This window comes from Rhinichthys klamathensis, unplaced genomic scaffold (assembly GCF_029890125.1).
Source record: "Rhinichthys klamathensis goyatoka isolate OS25496 unplaced genomic scaffold, OSU_Roscu_1.1 h1tg000040l_1, whole genome shotgun sequence".
Classification (NCBI taxonomy): domain Eukaryota; kingdom Metazoa; phylum Chordata; class Actinopteri; order Cypriniformes; family Leuciscidae; genus Rhinichthys; species Rhinichthys klamathensis.
Genome location: NW_026606587.1, coordinates 8,881,647 through 8,900,659, shown reverse-complemented (window position 1 = coordinate 8,900,659; position 19,013 = coordinate 8,881,647). Strand labels below are relative to the sequence as shown.

At 38.7% G+C, this 19,013-nt stretch overlaps 1 protein-coding gene across 5 annotated transcripts in view; it reads left to right on the top strand.

Annotated features, from left to right (window-relative positions):
• Positions 1 to 19,013, top strand: part of acot7 (acyl-CoA thioesterase 7) — a 129,625-nt gene that overhangs the window by 19,592 nt on the left and 91,020 nt on the right. For 3 of the 5 annotated variants that reach the window (XM_056246763.1, XM_056246761.1, XM_056246765.1), the window contains exons 5-7: positions 198 to 312; positions 759 to 773; positions 970 to 1,056. In XM_056246763.1, the coding sequence (XP_056102738.1) occupies positions 198 to 312; positions 759 to 773; positions 970 to 1,056 (217 nt within the window). The remainder of the gene's footprint in view (positions 1 to 197; positions 313 to 758; positions 774 to 969; positions 1,057 to 19,013) is intronic. The other 2 variants (XM_056246764.1, XM_056246762.1) reach the window with 1 other exon arrangement.

The window sequence follows — 19,013 nt, the reverse complement described above, 5'->3', positions numbered from 1 at the left end:
TTTTCAAGTACAAGTAGTTTATCTCAAAGTTCTCTGGTAGTTTACGTCAGAATGTACAATTAGACATTACTCGAATGTTATTTTGCCAAATAATTTAGCTTATATTCACTAACATTTGTCAATCTTGTTGACTTTCTTTCTTTTTACAAATGAGTTACTTGTCAATCCTTCTGCTGACATGTTTTTGTCCATTGCAGTACTCCAGCTCAGAGCAGGAGGAAGCAGGAAAAAAGAGATACGAGGCTCAGAAATTAGAGCGATTAGAGACCAAAGAGAGGAATGGTGAGATCATCATGTCTGTCTCTCTTCCAGGTAACACTTCCTCCTTCATGTCATTACACATCCTTATCCTCATTGAACTCATGTGTTTGATGTGTTAGTCATGTCATGGATCGACCACATCCGGGTCAATATTTAGCAGATGTGAAACATGTATCTTGCAAAAAGCACTGGCAATAACATGGTACAGTAATAGTATCAGGTGGTAATACCATGGTACTGTGATACCATAATATTGAACGATTAGAATAAAAATTTACAATGGTACTTTAAATGATACTATTATCTGTATATTCAAAAACATGGTGTTTCTATAGTACATGTCCAACAAACATCATAATTCCTTAGCATGTTTAATATTTTTGTTGTTGATAGTGAATACTGAGCAGGTTAGACATCTATCATCTATCACTAAGAGTTTTATGAATAGAGTCTCATTTTGACATCATTTTACGCTATTTTGCTCTGATGCTGCACAGATAGACAGACAAAGGGTATGTATACATTTTATTTCCAAAGAACTATGAAGTTAATTGTCAAATAATACATCCAGGAGTATGTATGTATGTACTGTATGTATGTATGTACAGTATGTATGTACGTATTTATCTTTAAATAGGATCTTTATATTAAATTATATGAATATGTGTGTATTTTATTGTTTTTACTCCATTTTCTCTTTTTCCTTAGAGCCCTACACTGTTGCATTTAGTCAGTCAAGTCTGATCCATCTCGTTGGCCCATCTGACTGCACGCTGCATGGCTTTGTACATGGAGGTAATCAAATTAACCCTTTATGACCTGCCATAGAACAATTCCACCAGAGTATATCTTTGTATTTTTACATGCTGTGCTGTCATTCTTTTGAGCATTTTCATATGCCATACATCAAAATAATCCTTACTCTCCCAGTTTGAAGGCAATGTTTGTAAAAAATCAATAGTAACTAGATAAATATCTCAAAAGTGCAATAAACAAAAAGAAAAACAATTTTAATTATTTATTTTTTACATATTTAATTCAATACAAAAAATGGATAAATGTCAACCTCAAACTTGTCAATGTGAAAAACATGCATAAAACAATTTAAAACTATACAGAATTGATTTGAACTGTTTACATAAATTAGTTTTTAAGATCCACTCATTTTTACACTCATTCAAAAAAAGGGAGGGGAAATCCCATGTAAAATATTCAATTACATTGTGGTCAAACAGATAACATTTTGCTTTTGAATATTGATTGAACATTGAATTGGTTAAAATATAAAATAAATAGATGAGCAGACGTATAGTTCATCGTCATCGGACGCAATTAGTATTTCCAAAACCTCCGCGTCCGTGTACTTTCGTTTAGACATAACGTTGCGTGCGTACGCGTGTGTGTGTGTGTGTGAATGTGCTTGTATTTGTGAGTGTCTAAAGGAGAAAGAAATGATAAAATAAAGCAATGGTAAAAAGACAATAACGATAAGAAGGAACATATAGCAAATGGGAGTCAAACGGGAGTCAAACGGGTGATTTTTTTCCCCCAAACCACTTTAGCGGATATCCCGCCCTGCAGCCGATTTCATTGGTTTCGGTTACAGTGACGGGCAGGTTTAGGGATCAGTGTTTGGTGTAGGCAATCTGTACAGTGATTGACATGACCAATGAAAACTTTAGAATCGGCTGCAGGGCGGGATTTCCGCTGAAGTGGTTTGGGAAAAAAAATCACGCGAGTCAAACGCATGGTCAAATGACGCAGCTTGTGACGTCACAACATGCGACACACCCGGGGGTCATAGTGCACAGAACGTGATACGTCAATGAGCCATCGGAAGACGTAACTATCAATCGCAGATCTACAGAACATGTGTGCAAAGACGTGCAATGCATTTTTGTGTGTTTTTTTTGTAAACGAATATTACGCAGTTTGTACAGACTGATTAGAGGGTGAAAAGAACGCAACATGGGCATGTTGGAGGCTTGATCTGAACATGTTACATCTCTGGTTTTGTATGCAAAAAGAATGATTGAGCTAGCAATTTGGTTTCAGTTTCTATAGGCTTTTAAAGGGTTAATGATTATTAAAATGATTATTAAACACTTTTATGATTATTACACTTTATTATTTCTATTCAAACGGTTTTAAATAGTTCTGACAAAAGTGTTTAGAGTCATGTTAGAAACATGCTAACATTAGATTGTTGTTATCTACTGTGAATGTTAGTGAAGTCTCTGGTGCACTATTTGTCTGCCATGTATGGGTGACCCTTGGTAAAGTTGCTTCCCATGACAAGAATTTCAAATCGGTCACTTGTTAGGTTCTATTTCAGTAAGAAATTTGTCGTCTTGTTTAAATCCGAGAGTGGTCTGGTAGTAATTATAACTAAAACCTGGCAATCATCCATATGTATGAATGAAAATTTACGAATGCATATGTGTCATATTTAACAGAACTTGGAAAATGATTGACTAGTGGTAATGCTTAAGAAACTATTGGTCATGCAGTGTGTCTGTAAACTAATATATCTAATAGATTATTCAGACTAATAATAATAAAAAAACGAAACAAAAAAAGAATGGCATTTTCATTTAGCGCATCATTCTATGTGTATGTAAGACTCTCTTGCTTCCTCTCTCTTTGCAAGTGGGGGAAAAAAACAGTCATTCTAAATGAACGAATCGTTTATGAGCGACCCATCACTAACACTCAATCAGAGTGTTCTAGTGTAGGCGGTCATATGATACAATATGCAGTGAAAATATATGTTCTAAACGTGTTCCTATCCTCTAACACAGTCACTTGCGAGTGAAATCGAACAATTTTTAGCCTGTGGCTAATGACAGACATTATTTAGAAGCCTAGAAAAAAATTTAGTCGCATTTACTCGCAATGTAGAGGGTTAGCTGTAACCACCACTGTCCCATTTATACATGCATGACAAGAAGTCAACTCACTGACCTGAATGAGTTACATAAACACAAGAACATCAGCAGCACAGTCCATGTAAATGCTGTAACGGAATATTTGACACATACAGTTAAATCTAAACCTTAATTTTAGATCTTTAAAATGTCTCCTACCAGACATTTTAATTAAATTTAATTTATTGAATTTAAAAAAAAAATGTGGACACTAAGCTCAAGCCCAACAATTGAGGTTTTAAAACTGGTATGCTATATGCACACACACACACACTTACTGAGCTTTTGATGTCCGCTGAACACCAGACAGCTTCATAGCACAATTAATATGTGGTGGATTATGTGCTATATAGTGGTGCATCAATAATGTGAGAAAGGGAAAGCAGAATAAGAAATGGGAGGACGTCTGTAAATGAGAGAACTGAGTGCTCACTAAAAACTACATCAATCACAGATCAGTAATTCAAGTTCATTTGATTCAGATGGGGCTGAAAGTGAGTGGGTGAAGTGTTTACTTTGTAATTAGTTCATTTCTGCCAGTCTGACCCATTGAGGTTGATTTGTGGACTGACTGTGAGCATAATAGGCAGGCATTATTGCATTGTTAGGATAATCAGCCAGTTGTAGTGCAATGGAGACCCAGTTTCTAGCAGTTCCCTCTCAAATTCATGACATGCTTTATAAGAGCTCACTGAGAATACAATGATCTCCAGGGAGGCAAAAGTGACATTACCTTTCTCTGATATTTTATTTGCTAGTGTAGCTGTTAGACAGTGATATTTTAGATATGTTTTATGCAACATAAAAATAAATCATATTTCATAATAAAGCAAGAAAACGCCCTTGCTAGTTTGTTGGCTACTAAGAAAACACCCTTGCTACTAGTGACATGGATATCATACAATCTTGGAAGTGAACCATAACCACTATCCCAGAACACACTAGCATCCACACCGCAATGCACCAACAACCACTCGGAAACACATTAGCAACACCCTGAAAACCATTCAGAACTCTAGCATTGCGGCTGCAAGTTTTGCATGAGCAAGCTCCTAGGTTTTTTTTGTTTTGTTTTTGAATTGATGCATGAAAGTACCTGGATGTGTTTTGATATTGATGATGTGTCGAATGCAGACTTGAGAGAAGTGTTAGTAATCCCAGAATTCTATTAAATAATATAATAAATAATGACCTGGAGAAAGCCTGCAGTACATTTTATTGGCTTATTAAAAATAATATTTTTTTGACAAAACATGAAATATACACATTAAATATACACACTCATTTACACACATGTGGTAAAATAAAAGGATAAAATTATATGAAAATAATATAAATATTTTAGTTGGTTATGACATTTGTTTGTGGTGTTATGTGTTATTTATTGTGCAATGGGTGGTGCTGTCACACTACTTAAAGAGATAGTTCATCCAAAAATAAAAATTCTGTCTTCAATTACAAACCTCATTGGATCTTGCAGAAGCTTAAACATCCTGGTGTGGCACACAAGAATGAACCTCATTGGTTCTTGCTCATCAAGCATGCTTGAGCTTCCATTTATCAAATTTGAGTGCTCCATGTATGTTCGCTGATCAATGAATAACAGCCTAAATTAAATGTGTTAGTCATATAAAGTGATTGTGTCTCTTAAGAAGACTGATTAAACCGTTAGATTCATTTGGATTTCTTTTACAATCTCTTCATGAACGTTTTTTGAAGTGTCAGTTTTGTGTGAATACACTTTCAATGGAGGGACAGAAATCTCAGATTTCGTTAAAAAAACTATCTATCTTCATTTGTCTTTCAACGATGAACAAAAGTCTTTAGAATGACGTGGGTAAGTAACAGAGGCGGACAGAGTACAGAGCTTTGTTACTTGAGTAAAAGTACAGATACCCCTTGCTAAATTTTACTCAAGTACAAGTAAAAGTACTACATTCAGATGTCTACTTAAGTAAAAGTACTAAAGTACTTGTTTTTAAAAGTACTTGAGTATCAAGAGTACAAGAGTAAATTTTCTAAATATTGCATACTAATCTACTGCCACAGTGCTTACATTTATGCACAGAAACGTCCTACATGGAGTTATGAAAAATGTTAATGTTAATACCTTGGAGAATGTAAAAGGAATTGAAAGTAAAATCAAGTCATTTTCATCTTTTTACCATGTTGCTTTATTTAATTTAATTAATTTTTTGGGAGGTCCCATTTTAAATGCGGGGACAACACACACACACACCACATGTAAGGGTGGCGCTGCCAATAAAGCACCTAAAAGCTGTCACAAAGAACCGGCAAAAGGAATGATTATGAATATGTAAAATATAGCAAGGAGATATTTTAATTGTTTATTAATAAATACTTGTTAAATAAACAAGTGTTTTCTTTGTCAGTGTCGGCTAGATGAAGTTGACGATGCTGACTCGCGATCTTCAGTAGTGAACACGCCAGAGAGAAATGCACATTTCATACGGATTACATAAGCAGAGAGCAGTCTGTAGTCTGTTTTCTTTCGTTTTGAATTTTTCTGTTTAAAAGTAGACATGTCTGTGAGAGGCAAGTAGGCTACCTTATACACTGAGTTTCGGTTCATTTATGAGACGAGATCCAGTTCACAGGCCGGCGCCTCCGTTTCTTATCTATCGTCTGCTATTTACTTCTTATTTATTAAACCCAGGCAATTGGTTGATGAAACATTGATTAAAATTAAGATACAATTAATGCAAAACAAAATTCAGGTTAAAGAAAGGTTTTGTGTTTTCTGTTTGATGTCTCTGTGAACGTTTTAAAGCATTTTTTATGCCGCTTTCAGAGCGCTCACGTCCGTAACGGAGAACACGTCCATAACATTGTTTTTTCCTCATAAAAGCAAACCCGAAAAATAAAATAAAACAAAATTAATATTTTATGTACTGTGGAGACTGAGCGCCAACCCTTCTTTATTCGCTGGGTAGTAGCCTACTTTGGTTTTCGCAGTGTAATTCACATAATCAGTAAAAATATATTTTGCCTCCTAAAGTTTTTTTTTTAAGAAATCAGAAATCCCTCGTGGCTACACCACTGCCACATCTGTGTTAAACACACCACATACTCAAGAACATCAAACCAAATGCTTGGCTTACATTAATGTGTAATATAAAATCTGACCATGGAGTTGACTTTGGCGGAAAGCTGAAAGTGATTGCTGATAGGCTGTCCCAATCAGTGTGCCTGCACAATCCAATCACGTTTGAGAGGGAAACAACAAATTGAGGGTGTCCGAGATTTTTCTTTTTTTTTTTTACTCGGGTACTCACGGTTATGGATAGAAATGTATTGGAGTAAAGAGTACAATATTTGCCTCTCAAATGTACTTGAGTAAAGTCATGAGTACTCCCCAAAAATGATACTCGAGTAAAGTACAGATCCCTCAAAATTGTACTTAAGTACTGTACTCAAGTAAATGTACTCCGTTACTGTCCGGCTCTGGTAAGTAATGACAGCATTTTCATTTTTGGGTGGACAGTCAGCATCAAGATCACAGCACATTTCAGTTCTCACAAAGATGCGTTCTGTGTCCTTCCGAGTTCGTTCTTTCAAGGTAGCATAGACCGGTCTCCACAAGAACTCAAGTCCGTTCTTTGCATTTTTTAAATTGAGAAAAAGCCACACATAATCATAACAAGATATAACCAGCTTATTCCAGGTCATCCATGTATCACCTTTCACTGTAGCCATAATCAACCTTCTTTTCCATTTATCTTTTATGGGAGAATATCCCTTTATCATTTATGAATCTGGTTCTCTGAGACTCTGCCATGGAAAACTGTTGGATGACTAAGAAATGAGTGCTGTGCTTGCCCTTTCATTCTCAATGCAAATGTGTTGTTATTATAATTATATGTAAATGCTAATTTTAGCAATGCAAAAACATTAGATCTTGCAATAATTAAAACTCTATCATATTGTGAGATGGGATATTCATGTCCCTAGTCAGTCTAAGTAGTTTTCAATAAAGCAACTCCCAGCCTGATGTGGACTAAAGGTGTTTTGACTACATTGCAATTTAGGTAGGTATTTAGGCAGACTCTAGGTCTAGGCTCTAGTTTATCATAAACATTTTATAAGCTTTATATTCTAACCGCTGAACACTCTTGGCAGAGGTTGCGTTTTTCAGCCTGAGGGTGGTGCTCTAATGTTAATTGACAGGCTTTAAGCACACACGTGTCACGGCACATGAGAATGCTATCTTAGAATTGCCTTAATGCAGTGTTTGTTGCCTCTGAGAGTTGCTTTAGAATATTACTAGTTGCAGAGGAATTCAAGAGAGAAAAATAGTCATATCTATTCTCAAACATAAAACAAACACAACCGAACTATTCACATGAGCAGATTTAAACTAAAGGATTTATACATTCATTAATTTGATATGCTGCTCCACATAGGAAGAACAGACATGCCAACTAGTTACTTACATGATGCAGACCAATATACACATAGCTGAAGCAGATTGATATTGTCTTGGTCTGGAGCAAGGTTTACATAAGGTAACGTTGAAATAAATAAGTGGGGCAGTCTTAAATCTGCCCCAAAGGGTCTCAATTAGAGTGCACTGCAGTTCCATTTTTCACCACAGATTTACATTGGAAAATGTGTGGAGCACTATAGAGTTAGAGGGCTCAGAGAACCGCTGCCCCGCTTGGCATCATAATACATGCCTGCCGAAAGCCATATGTTCAATTTTAATATATCCTGCTCATTTTACGACTTAAAATAGTCTATAGAAAATCCGAAAAATATTTGTTGCACAATGCTAAACACATTTACAGTTTATTAATTGATTCAGTTTATATAGAGATCAATGTTTTGGATGAATATTTTCACGTGGCAGCTGCAATAAATGCAGCTGCAGCTCTGCCCTTACAGACGAGCATTTACATAATAACATTTAGCATTTGAAAATGTTTTTATTGTGTACATTGTGACAAGGGTCCCTAGGTGAGGAGAGGTTTAAATTGCCACAAAACAGCAAAAAATTGCAGAAATTCTTTTATTTAGTCAAGAACATTGCAATTTAAACTGGAACTTAGGTTCTTCCCGATCTAAGGTATCTGTTGTGGCTTTGTTACCCACGTCTGTTTCAACGCTAGATCACCTTAAAGGGGGAAAACAGAACAGAAGAAAGACTAAGTTGTTAAAGACAAAATTGCAAGGTTAACTCTGTCTTTTTACTCTTCAGCCGGTTTCCCTCTAAGCCACTGAGTGCTTCAGCACCTCGTCATTGGGGAGTCTGTACCCAGGACCATCCAAACTTTACATCTAAGAATACATCTGAATGTTGGCTTACTAACTCCAGAAGTTCTTGTTTTTGGTTTGAACTCCCATCTCCACTTCCATAGGCACTTGGGAAAATACTTGGGATGACAGGGTGGACAGCAGATCGTTCTGGGTCATACCACTTCTTGAGTAAATTCAAATGATAGGGGCGGCAGTGGCTCAGTGGTTCATGTAGGTTGTCTACAAACCAGAAGGTTGGTGGTTCAATCCCCGGTTCCACCTGAGCAAGTGTCGAGGTGTCCATGAGCAAGACACCTAACCCCAGATGCTCCCGACGAGCTGGATGGCGCCTTGCATGGCTGACACCGCCGTCGGTGTATGAATGGGTGAATGTAAGGCAATATGTAAAGCGCTATAAAAATGCAGTCCATTTACCATTTACCATAGGTCTGGTGGATCCGGCACTGGCAAAGCTGCCTTACCTTATACTTCACTGGACCAACTCTTTCAATATTTACAACTTGGACCATGCCACTTGTTGAGAAACTTGCATTCGTGGGTTGAGACCAATTGGTGCATCTGCTCCACATGTTCCACCATAGAGTGATGTGGCGACGGTTGGTTCTCCCTGACCTCTTTAGCAGTATCCATCACACCTTTGGGCCTTCGTCCAGAGAAAAGTTTGAATAGGTAAAATCCTGTAGAGCTCTGTGGTACTTCTCTGATGTAGAAAAACAAATAGGGCAGCAACTGATCCCAGTTTTTCCCATCCACCTCAATCAGTTTCTTAAACTTTTGCTTTTAGGTCTGATTAAACCTCTCAAACAACCCCTCTGTTTGTGGTTGATAAACAGAGGTAGAAATCTGGCTCACCTTTAACAGTTTTCACATCTCTTTCAGAACATTGGGCATGAAATAGAGACCCTGGTCTGTTAGAATCTCCTCTGCAATGCCTACTTGGCTAAAAAGCTAGAATATCTCTCTGGCCACCACTTTAACAGTTGCTGCCCGTAGGGGTATGGCCTCTGAATACGGGGTGGTGAGATCCAGTATAACCAAAATGTTACCCACGATGTCCATAGCAATTCTTTGGAAGGAAATCTCGATAATGGGTAAAGGAATCAATGGGTTGCTATAGATTACCTTTGGGCTGGTCTTCTGGCAGGTTGCACACTGTATACAGGAATCTTCAACTCCTCGCTTCACCCCTGGCCAGTAAAACCTCCTCAGTATGCATTCATATGTCTTCTCTGTTCCCAGGTGGGCACCCAGAAGGTGCAAATGAGCCAAGTACACTACTCAGGAGATATAGGGCTTAGGTACCAGCAGCTGTTCAACAACCTTGTCTTCAATCTTAATGACCTGAAAAATAAAGGTATTTTTTTAAAATACAAAATGTGGATAGGTTAGTTCACTTACCCCCTCCAGTAATTGGTCGTCAACAACCTTGATGCATCTCCAAGACTGTTCGAGATTAGGGTCTTGTAGCTGAGCTGTGCCAAACTGCCCTGGCCAGTCACTTTCATCACTTCTGCTTGGGGGAACTCAGAAGTCTTTGTTGGTGGAGTGATTCTCTACTTCATTTTCAGAGTGCCATTTACCACTACTTTTTCTGGGATCACAGACTCACTCCCTGATTCCTGGCCCTGGATGGGACTTTCTTGGAGCTTTGCTTAACTTAACTTGTAGGCCTTTGAGAGGGTTTTCAGTTGACTAGAGGCCAGTAACGCTCATACACTGGGCAGTCCTTACCTACTTCCCCCATCAAAAAAGGTGCCAACAGGGCACCCCAATTTTCTTCAGGCCAGTTGCCAACAGGGCACCCCAATCTTCTTCAGGCCAGTTGTGGTCCTCTCAAATACCTCCAGGTAGGCTTCTACAACATCCTCTGGAGTCTGCTTAGTGAGGACCCGCCCTAGGTCTAGGATTCCTCTGGTTTTGGACATGACTTGACATATGGTCTTAACTGAAATCCCTAAGGGCACTTAGCTCCTCCCTCTGTTTGGCATGACTGGTCAGCAAGGCATTAATTGCATCTTCCATTTCTAAGAAGGTTCAAGGTTAACTGTCTTTTTACTCTTCAGCTGGTTTCTCTCTAGGCCACACCTCGTCCTGGGGGAGTCTTTATTCAGGACCATTCAAACTTGAGTGAAGCAGAGTTCCCAGATTTATGGTGACCTCCATTAGGCCATCATTGGCTAGAGCTGTGGGTAGTTCCACATTTGGAAGTTGAGCAGGTGGAAATACTCATAATTGATGACTTTTCCTAGCTGGAACCTGCTCTTTTGGTCCTGGGCTCCTCTTTTCAATATTGGATTGTCACAACAAACATGTTTTTCTCAGATTTCACCAGGAGTTTGGCTTAATACTCAGCAATATTATTGACATGATTATTGACTGCACTGGCACTATTGGATGAGAGCTGATCTGAGCTGAATGATGACATCATCTGGATTTTCTGCATCAGCTACTTTATAGCTGAATTTAACTAATTTCATAATTGAATTGAGCTAAATCAACACTGAACTGACTTCAGTTGAACAATGAACAATTTTTAGAGCTGCTTTAAAGCAGAATTAATTCTGTTTGGATCATTGAGCATAATTTTCCTGTTTATTACTGTGAAGCTGCTTTGAAGCAATTCGTTTTTTTACAACCCCAAATCAGAAAAAGTTGGGAAATTTTGTAAAATGCAATAACATCAAGAATCTGTGATTTGTTCATTCTATTTAACCTTTTATTAGCTGACAAAAGTACAAAGAAACGTTTTCCAATGTTTTCACTGACCAACATAATTGTATTTTGTAAATATGACAAATTTTGATTTTGATGGCTGCAACACACCCCAAAAAAGTTGGGACAGAGACCAAATAAAAGTGAAAAGATTATCCGAATTAGATTATCCAACTATTTTGAAACAGTCCACAATGAGCAGGTGAATTGGTAATAGTTGAGGGTATCATGTTTGGGTGTAAAAGTGCTTCTCAGTCTTTTTAAGCAAAGATGGGTCATGGCTAGGGATGTGACGGTGAGGATATTTTCCCACCGGTTAATCGACGTGTGACAACACCTGTAATACCGGTATCACCGGCAGGGCCATTTAAATAGCTAATTTAAACGTAAACGTAAAATGCGCGCGTTTGCACGGGCAGAACAGCACCAGTCACGTAACTGAAAACTATGAAAGCCGTGTGACCGGCCAACCAGTAAAAAAAAAAAAAAATTCATTAAAGAAATGATTCCCTCTGATGAAGTTAACGAACAACCTCGATCCATCAGGGTCGCTGAATTTCACTGCGCTTCATGAAGAGTTTTTCTTTTACGTGAAGAAGCCGTTCGCCGGAGATGTGTTAAAGATAGCGGAGTGCATTCATGATTATTAAGCTACCAGTATAACAATCCTCCTGGCGTCGGGTCTGAGTGAGTAATTTACTCTCTTATCGTTCTTTGATTAACATACGGTAATGACACTTTAAGACCAGCCGCTGCTGACACGCAATCTGAGGCCTTGTCCACACGGACACGGGTATTTTTATAACCGGAGTTTTTCCTACAGCGTTTTAAAAAAAATCCCGTCCACACATGCTCGGTCTCCGTCTACATGAAAACGCAAAAACACGCTATCAAGCGCGGTCAAGAGCATGCCACGCCAGCAGGCGGCGATATAAACCTTAACCGTAAAGCCACGTTGGCCAATCAGAAGCGCAAATCTGACGTCAAACACAGCGGATAACGGCACACACTCTGACGTCACAAGGCAAAAACCCCGGTTTCACTGTCTACACGACAACACTGTAACCGGCGTTTCTGAAAATCCTCACCCTGGCAGGGGTTTTCAAAAATGTTCGGTTTCAGTGCGTTTTCGTGTGGACGAACGGCCGAACCGCGTAAAAAAAGTCACGGTTATAAAAATACCCGTGTCCGTGTGGACAGGGCCTGACACTCGTCCCATTTTCTCACAACTCTCTACGTTCATTTAAGACTTTATTTAAATCATTTAAGACTGATCTTATGAGGACACTCGACAAATCCGACTTTTTGGCATATTTTGTGTGTTACGGTTTGTTCAAGCCCAAAAGAGAACTCGATACTGACGCACGTCTTTTCTATTTGTGTGTGTGTGTGTGTGTGTAATAAGCAGGACATACAGCGCGGTCTCTTTAGTCTTAAAAGCATCCACATTAATAAGAGCGTGATCATACAACGCTAGTCAACGGGTAACAGAAAAAAACGGATACTGCGTAATTGCGTTAAATATATAGGCTATATATATATATATTTTTTTTTTTGCGGTGCCGCGGTGGGCAAGTGATGAAACCGGTGTTGCGACTGAACACCGTGTAACACCGGTAACACCGACTGCCGTAGCAAGCCTAGTCATGGCTCATCACTTTGTGCCAAATATTTTGAGAGAATTGTCAAACAATTAAAAAAAATCACATTTCTCAATGCAAGATTGCAAAGCATTTATGCCTTTCATCATCTTCAATACATAATATTGTCACAAGATTCAGGGAATCCAGAGAAATCTCAGTCTGTGTTGGGTAAGGCAGTAGACCTCTGTTGAATGTGCGTGACCTTTGAGCCCTCAGATGGCATTGCACAAGATACCATCATGCTACTCTGTCAAATACAGCCACATGTGCTCAGGAGTAATTTGGAAAACCATTTTCACTGAACACAGTCTGACACTGCATCAAGAAATGCCACTTGAATCTCTGTTACGCAAGGAGAAAGCTTTACATCAGTTCTATGTGGAGATGCCGGCGAGTTCTCTGGGCCTGAGCTCATCTCAGATGGTCTAGAAGAAAGTGGAAATGTCTGCTGTGGTCAGACGAATCCATGTTTCAGCTTGTTTTTGGGAGAAAATGGAATCGAGTTCTCAGTCCCAAAGACGAAAGGGACCAACCAGACTTTCACCAGCGACAGGTGCAAAAGCAAACATCTGTCCTGGTATTGTGGTGCATCATTGCAAACGGTATGGGTAACTTGCATTATTATGAAGGTACCATTGACATGGAGGCATATATTTGTATTGTACAGAGACATAAACTGCCATCAAGATGACATCTTTCATGGGAAGCAAGACAATGCCAGGCCTCATTCTGCACGTGCTACAACTGAGTGGTTTCTAGACACTCTGCACCATAGAAGGGATGTGCCTGCCTGTTTACTGCAGTCCAGATATGTCTCTTATGGAAAATGTATGACCCATCATGAAAAGGAGAATCAGGCAATGATGACCACAGACTGTTGAGCGGCTGTCTTGTATCAGACAAGATTGGGCAAATATTCCACTAGCAAAACTCCAACAATTAGTATCCTCAACTCCCAAATGATTAAAAAGTGTAATTAAAAGGAAAGGTGATGTGACACAGTGGTAAACATGTCTCTGTCCCAACTTTTTTGGGGTGTGTTGCAGCCATCAAAATCAAAATTTGTTCATATTTACAAAACACAATTATGTTGGTCAGTGAAAACATTGGAAAACTTTTCTTTGTACTTTTGTCAGTTAATAAAAGGTTAAAAAGAATGAACAAATAACAGATTCTTGATTTTATTGCATTTTACAAAATGTCCCAACTTTTTCTGATTTGGGGTTGTATAAAGCACTATATAAATAAAAGTGACTTGACTGTCAGTTACATATTTAATTACATTAAGGTAATTCGGCTCATCCGACCTTCGGATGAGACGTTAAACCGAGGTCCTGACTCTCTGTGGTCATTAAAAATCCCAGGATGTCTTTCGAAAGAGTAGGGGTGTAACCCCGGCATCCTGGCCAAATTTGCCCAGTGGCCTCTGTCCATCATGGCCTCCTAATCATCCCCATATATATATATACACTGATTGGCTTCATCACTCTGTCTCCTTTCCACCAGTAAGCTGGTGTGTGGTGAGCGTTCTGGCGCACTATGGCTGCCATCGCATCATCCAAGTGGATGCTGCACATTGGTGGTGGTTGAGGAGATTCCCCCTTCCATGTGATGCGCTTTTGAGTGCCTAGAAAAGCGCTATATAAATGTAATGAATTATTATTTATTATAATTATTATTATTATTATAAGGTATTAATTACATCAATGTGAGTGAAATTTAACTATGGATGTACATAATAATCATATTGCATCAAATTTTTATGCAAGTACATAGTAGTTAAGACACCGAATATTAAGTGGGACTGGTGGAGAGGACAAACAATTATGTTAAGAAAAGGGGAATAGAATGAGGAGATTACACAAGCAAGACTCAAATTCACATAACCACAATGTGTATTAACCGCTAGGTCATGACTCCAAAAATAATAGTGATGTCAATAGATTGGCACATGGTTAGTGGTTCACCCTTCATAGCATCTACATGTATCACAATGTTTCTTCTTCAAATTAATATGCGATATTATTGCTATAACCTCTATTATGTTAACATTATCTGGCATTAAATTATCATTAGGTTTTGACAAGATTTTAGAAAGATGGTATTACCTACAACAGGTACTCAAAACAATGGCTAAATAGCTAATTGGAGAACATTATTTTCTCTGTCCTTATAGCTAGGTGACCTACTTTAGCTTTAAAGGAAAGTTTTTTTTAGAGATAGGGCAAGCAAGTTTTTGTCAATAATGACATGTTGTTTCTTCATGATTCACCAATGCATTTTCTAAATAACGTGCACAGGTGAATCATACATAATACTGTGGTAAATAAAACAGAATAAAAACTGATTTCATGTTAACTTTAAAGGGGTCATCGGATGCAAAATTCACTTTTATATGGTGTTTGCATATAAATGTGTCTTTGCAGTGTGTGGACACAACCACCATACAATGAAAACAATCCATTCACTCCTTTTTTTTAATCCTCAAAAAGCCTAAACACTCTCAATAATCAAGCCGTTTGGATTTTCTGAGCAATATGATGTCATATTGCTCATGCACCGCCCACGACAGCTGACAGACTGTCCCGTATTAGCATATTTCCGCCCTCAGCCATTTGTGTACTGTCCACCAAGGCAGGTTGCCAAGGCAGCACTTTACATGTCTTGTGTCGACATGCCCCATGGAAGAGAGGGGTGGGGTGAGCAGTTGCTCATTATCATTTGAACAGAGCTGTTTTTGAGGAGGTAAAAAGCGTGTTGTTTTACACAACCATTGAGGAAAGTGTGTTTCAAACTTTACATGAAGACCCTAAAGATGACCCCTTTAAAGGCAAAATAAGTGGATTAGAGCACTCATTTGGCATTAAAGGTCGGCATAAAGTATGAATTAATCTTTAGCTTTTTCAGAAGACTTCTTTGAGCATTTGGTGTTGCGAGCTCTTAAACTGTTTTCTAGATAAACATGCAAATATTGTTTTCCTAGATTAGACATTTACCATGCAGTTGTCCTTAAAAACAAGCAATAGAGCTATTGCTTTAGGTATAATATCTCATTTACACATGGAAAGAGGCTTCAGAACTGGTTCTGTTATTGTATGTCTTTTGTGTTTTAATTTACACCTCATTGTGGAACCTCAGGCCCCGTCCACACTACTGCGTTTTCGTTTAAAAACGGAGACCTTTTGCTACGTTTGCACCTCCCGTCCACACTAAAACGGCAAAAACGGAGACCCAAAACGGAGAAGTTTAGAAACGCTGCCGATCCGTTTTTCGTTTTGAATCTCCGGAGGGCGTTTTAGTGTAGACGGGTCAAAACGGAGGACTTTAGAAACGATGACGTAGTAGAGGCTCACGCTCGGCTCTATGATTGGGTGTCATCAGTCATGGCGTATATCTTTGCTAGCAGCTGTTGTACAAGTAAATTCTGCATTTTACAATGCTATAACTGCCAAGCTATTATTCGAGCGATCTGTGACAATTCCCGTGTGCAGCGGCGGCGTCGACCGTACATGGAGCGTCGGTTTGGGGTTAACCCAGAGCATGGTGGGATAATTTTATCAATGAAGTTGTGTTTACACCGGCACGCGCATGCCCAGTGTTGATCCGCGTTTTCAGTCGTTTTAATGTGGACGGAGATCAATTCTAATACGCAGCTAAAACGCTGGTGTGGACGGAGATCGTATTCGTTTTAATTATCCGTTTCTAAACTAAAACGCAGTAGTGTGGATGGGGCCTCAGAGCCCAGGGGCCGTATTCACAAAGAATTTTAAGGCTAAAAGTAGCTCCTAACTGGCAAATTTAGGAGCAACTCCTAAAAATAATGGGCGTGTCACTCCTAACTTTAGGACTCCTAATTTTTTTCACTAAGAGTAATTCACGAAGCATTTTAGCCCTAAAAGTAGCACCTAAGTCTGGGACAGCTTAAAAGAAGTCGAGAGGACTCCTAACTCACTAAGACCTATTCACAAAGGATTGTAGCGCATAGCCTACCACCGCCTCTCGCAGTCGCCCGGGGTCCGCGACACAAGCGGGAATGCTGCATTGATCTGCAAACAAATCCTCTCCCATGTGTTTTGCTTGATATCCCAGTGCCGAATTTCCCATTTATCTTTTTTTTTTCAGCACCAACTGAGCCAGCAGCAGTAATGGTGTGTTCACACCGAACGCGAATTTAATTATTTGCGCGAGTAGATTATACAAAGTCAATGCGCCGGGCGTTGCGAATGACGCGAATTGGGCGACGCGTTTGCCGCGAATGTCTTCCGCGCAAGTTGAAAAATTTGACCTCGAGCGAATGTTCAAGTGTCACTAGACGCGATAGACGCGTATTTGACGCTCTATTCGCGTTCGGTGTGAGCACACCATAACTGATCCTGCGTCCAGTTGGGCTTTCTTTTCCGTTTTGGCAAGTTCATAATCCACCGTCATTCAACTATTACATTACTTCAATAGGAGCAACATTTCCTTGCTTTAAGTTGTCTATTTAGGCTAATGTCAATTAATGTGTTTATGCAAAGTGTTAATGCAAGTGTCGTTTTTCATTATTAGGCAAGTGGCTGTTTTCATTAGGGTATTAGGCTACCTTGATTTAATTTAATTCACGACTTTTTTTTCTCTCTCTCTGCCTTTTTTAGAATTACACTTCACTAGGGCATGCACAAACATGATATGCATTTCGATGGCATTACTATTATTATTTTGTGTAGGACACAGACATATTTAATGTCGTAGTCCATGATTTGTTGCGTCTATGTTATGTTCCGCATGATGGCCCTGTCATCTAACAACCAATCATCGTGATCATTGCGAGGAAGCTCGTGCATGAGAACTGACGTCTCACGCAACAAAGACTCACTCTTAGTTTAGGAGTTGTCATTTTTCCTTACTAAGAGTAGGTCTGAAAGGCGTTGTGAATAACTTAAGAGAAAACTCCTAGCTAAAATATTTTAGTGCGATTTAGGAGTACTCCTAGTGGTAAGATAAAATTCTTTGTGAATACGGCCCCAGAACTGTATTTTTTCCCCCTTATTTCTACACGAATGTGATTTATTTTCAAAGTGCTTGGTTTTTGCATCAATGTTGTGTCTTAAGAAAATATTGTTACCTTATTGTAACATTCAAATACAGCTTAAACAATTCCAAGGTGGTTTGCTGGTCTCAGCTTGTTTAAACTGATTTAAGCTAACCACTAAAGTGTATTAAATTTTAAATAACCCTATGTGTATCCTCAAGTTACACTTAAAAACACTAGTCTTCCTATTTTGTACTGTGCATGTAGCAAACCTCCAACCTCCAAACATCTATAAAGTGACTGTGTTTGCGCATCAGTAAAAACATCAGGGATAACGAATGGTTCAGTTACACAACTTATTATTCTGCTAACAAGGAACGTCCAGGGTAGAAAACACTGAAATGCCTTCTGGCTGAGCTGGATCCATCAACAGCAAATGTTTGTTCTTATCGTCTCCTGCACTAATCTTTCCCCTGCTGTTTCTGCCTAATGATGTTCTTGAGGATGGAATGATGGTGGCTAAAATTGATCTAATCATTTGCCCTTGCTGAATAGAGATTGGTATTAGACAAATTGAGCCATACTAAGGTAATTATGTTAATGGTTAGTTGAAAAGGACAGAAGAGGTTACTCCAGGGGCGGCAGTTTAATTTTTATGTAAGATGATAAGGTGAGATAATAAAGTGATTTGAGTCATAAAGTGTGAGTTGAATGAAGGTCAGGGAATAAGCAAGTGAAACCTATCGCAGGCTGTAAATGCGTTTAAATGTTTATTGCTTGTTAACAGTGCAATTAAAACGATTATGATTTAGTGTTGGATGGGGTTATATGTCATTCTACACATTTGGCTATAACATCTTAAAGGAGATGCGTGCAGCTTTTTTTAGTGTAAAGATTAGCCAGCCCAAAGTATATGAACTAGGGGTGGGAAAAATGTATTTCTTAGTTTCTGCATGTGCAGAATTGAATTGAGAATTGAGTGATATTGTTTCTAGTCATGATACAGGTTTGTGTTGCCTGACTTTGATGGCACGTATCGTCAGCACAGTTTGCAGTGAAGGCTGCAATATTAATAATATTACATGTTTTGTCTTTTAGAAATGCACATTTGACAGTAGCTTGAATTGAGATGCATATGTAAATTTATGTTCATTAACAAAAACAGTAACAGTCCAAATTGTT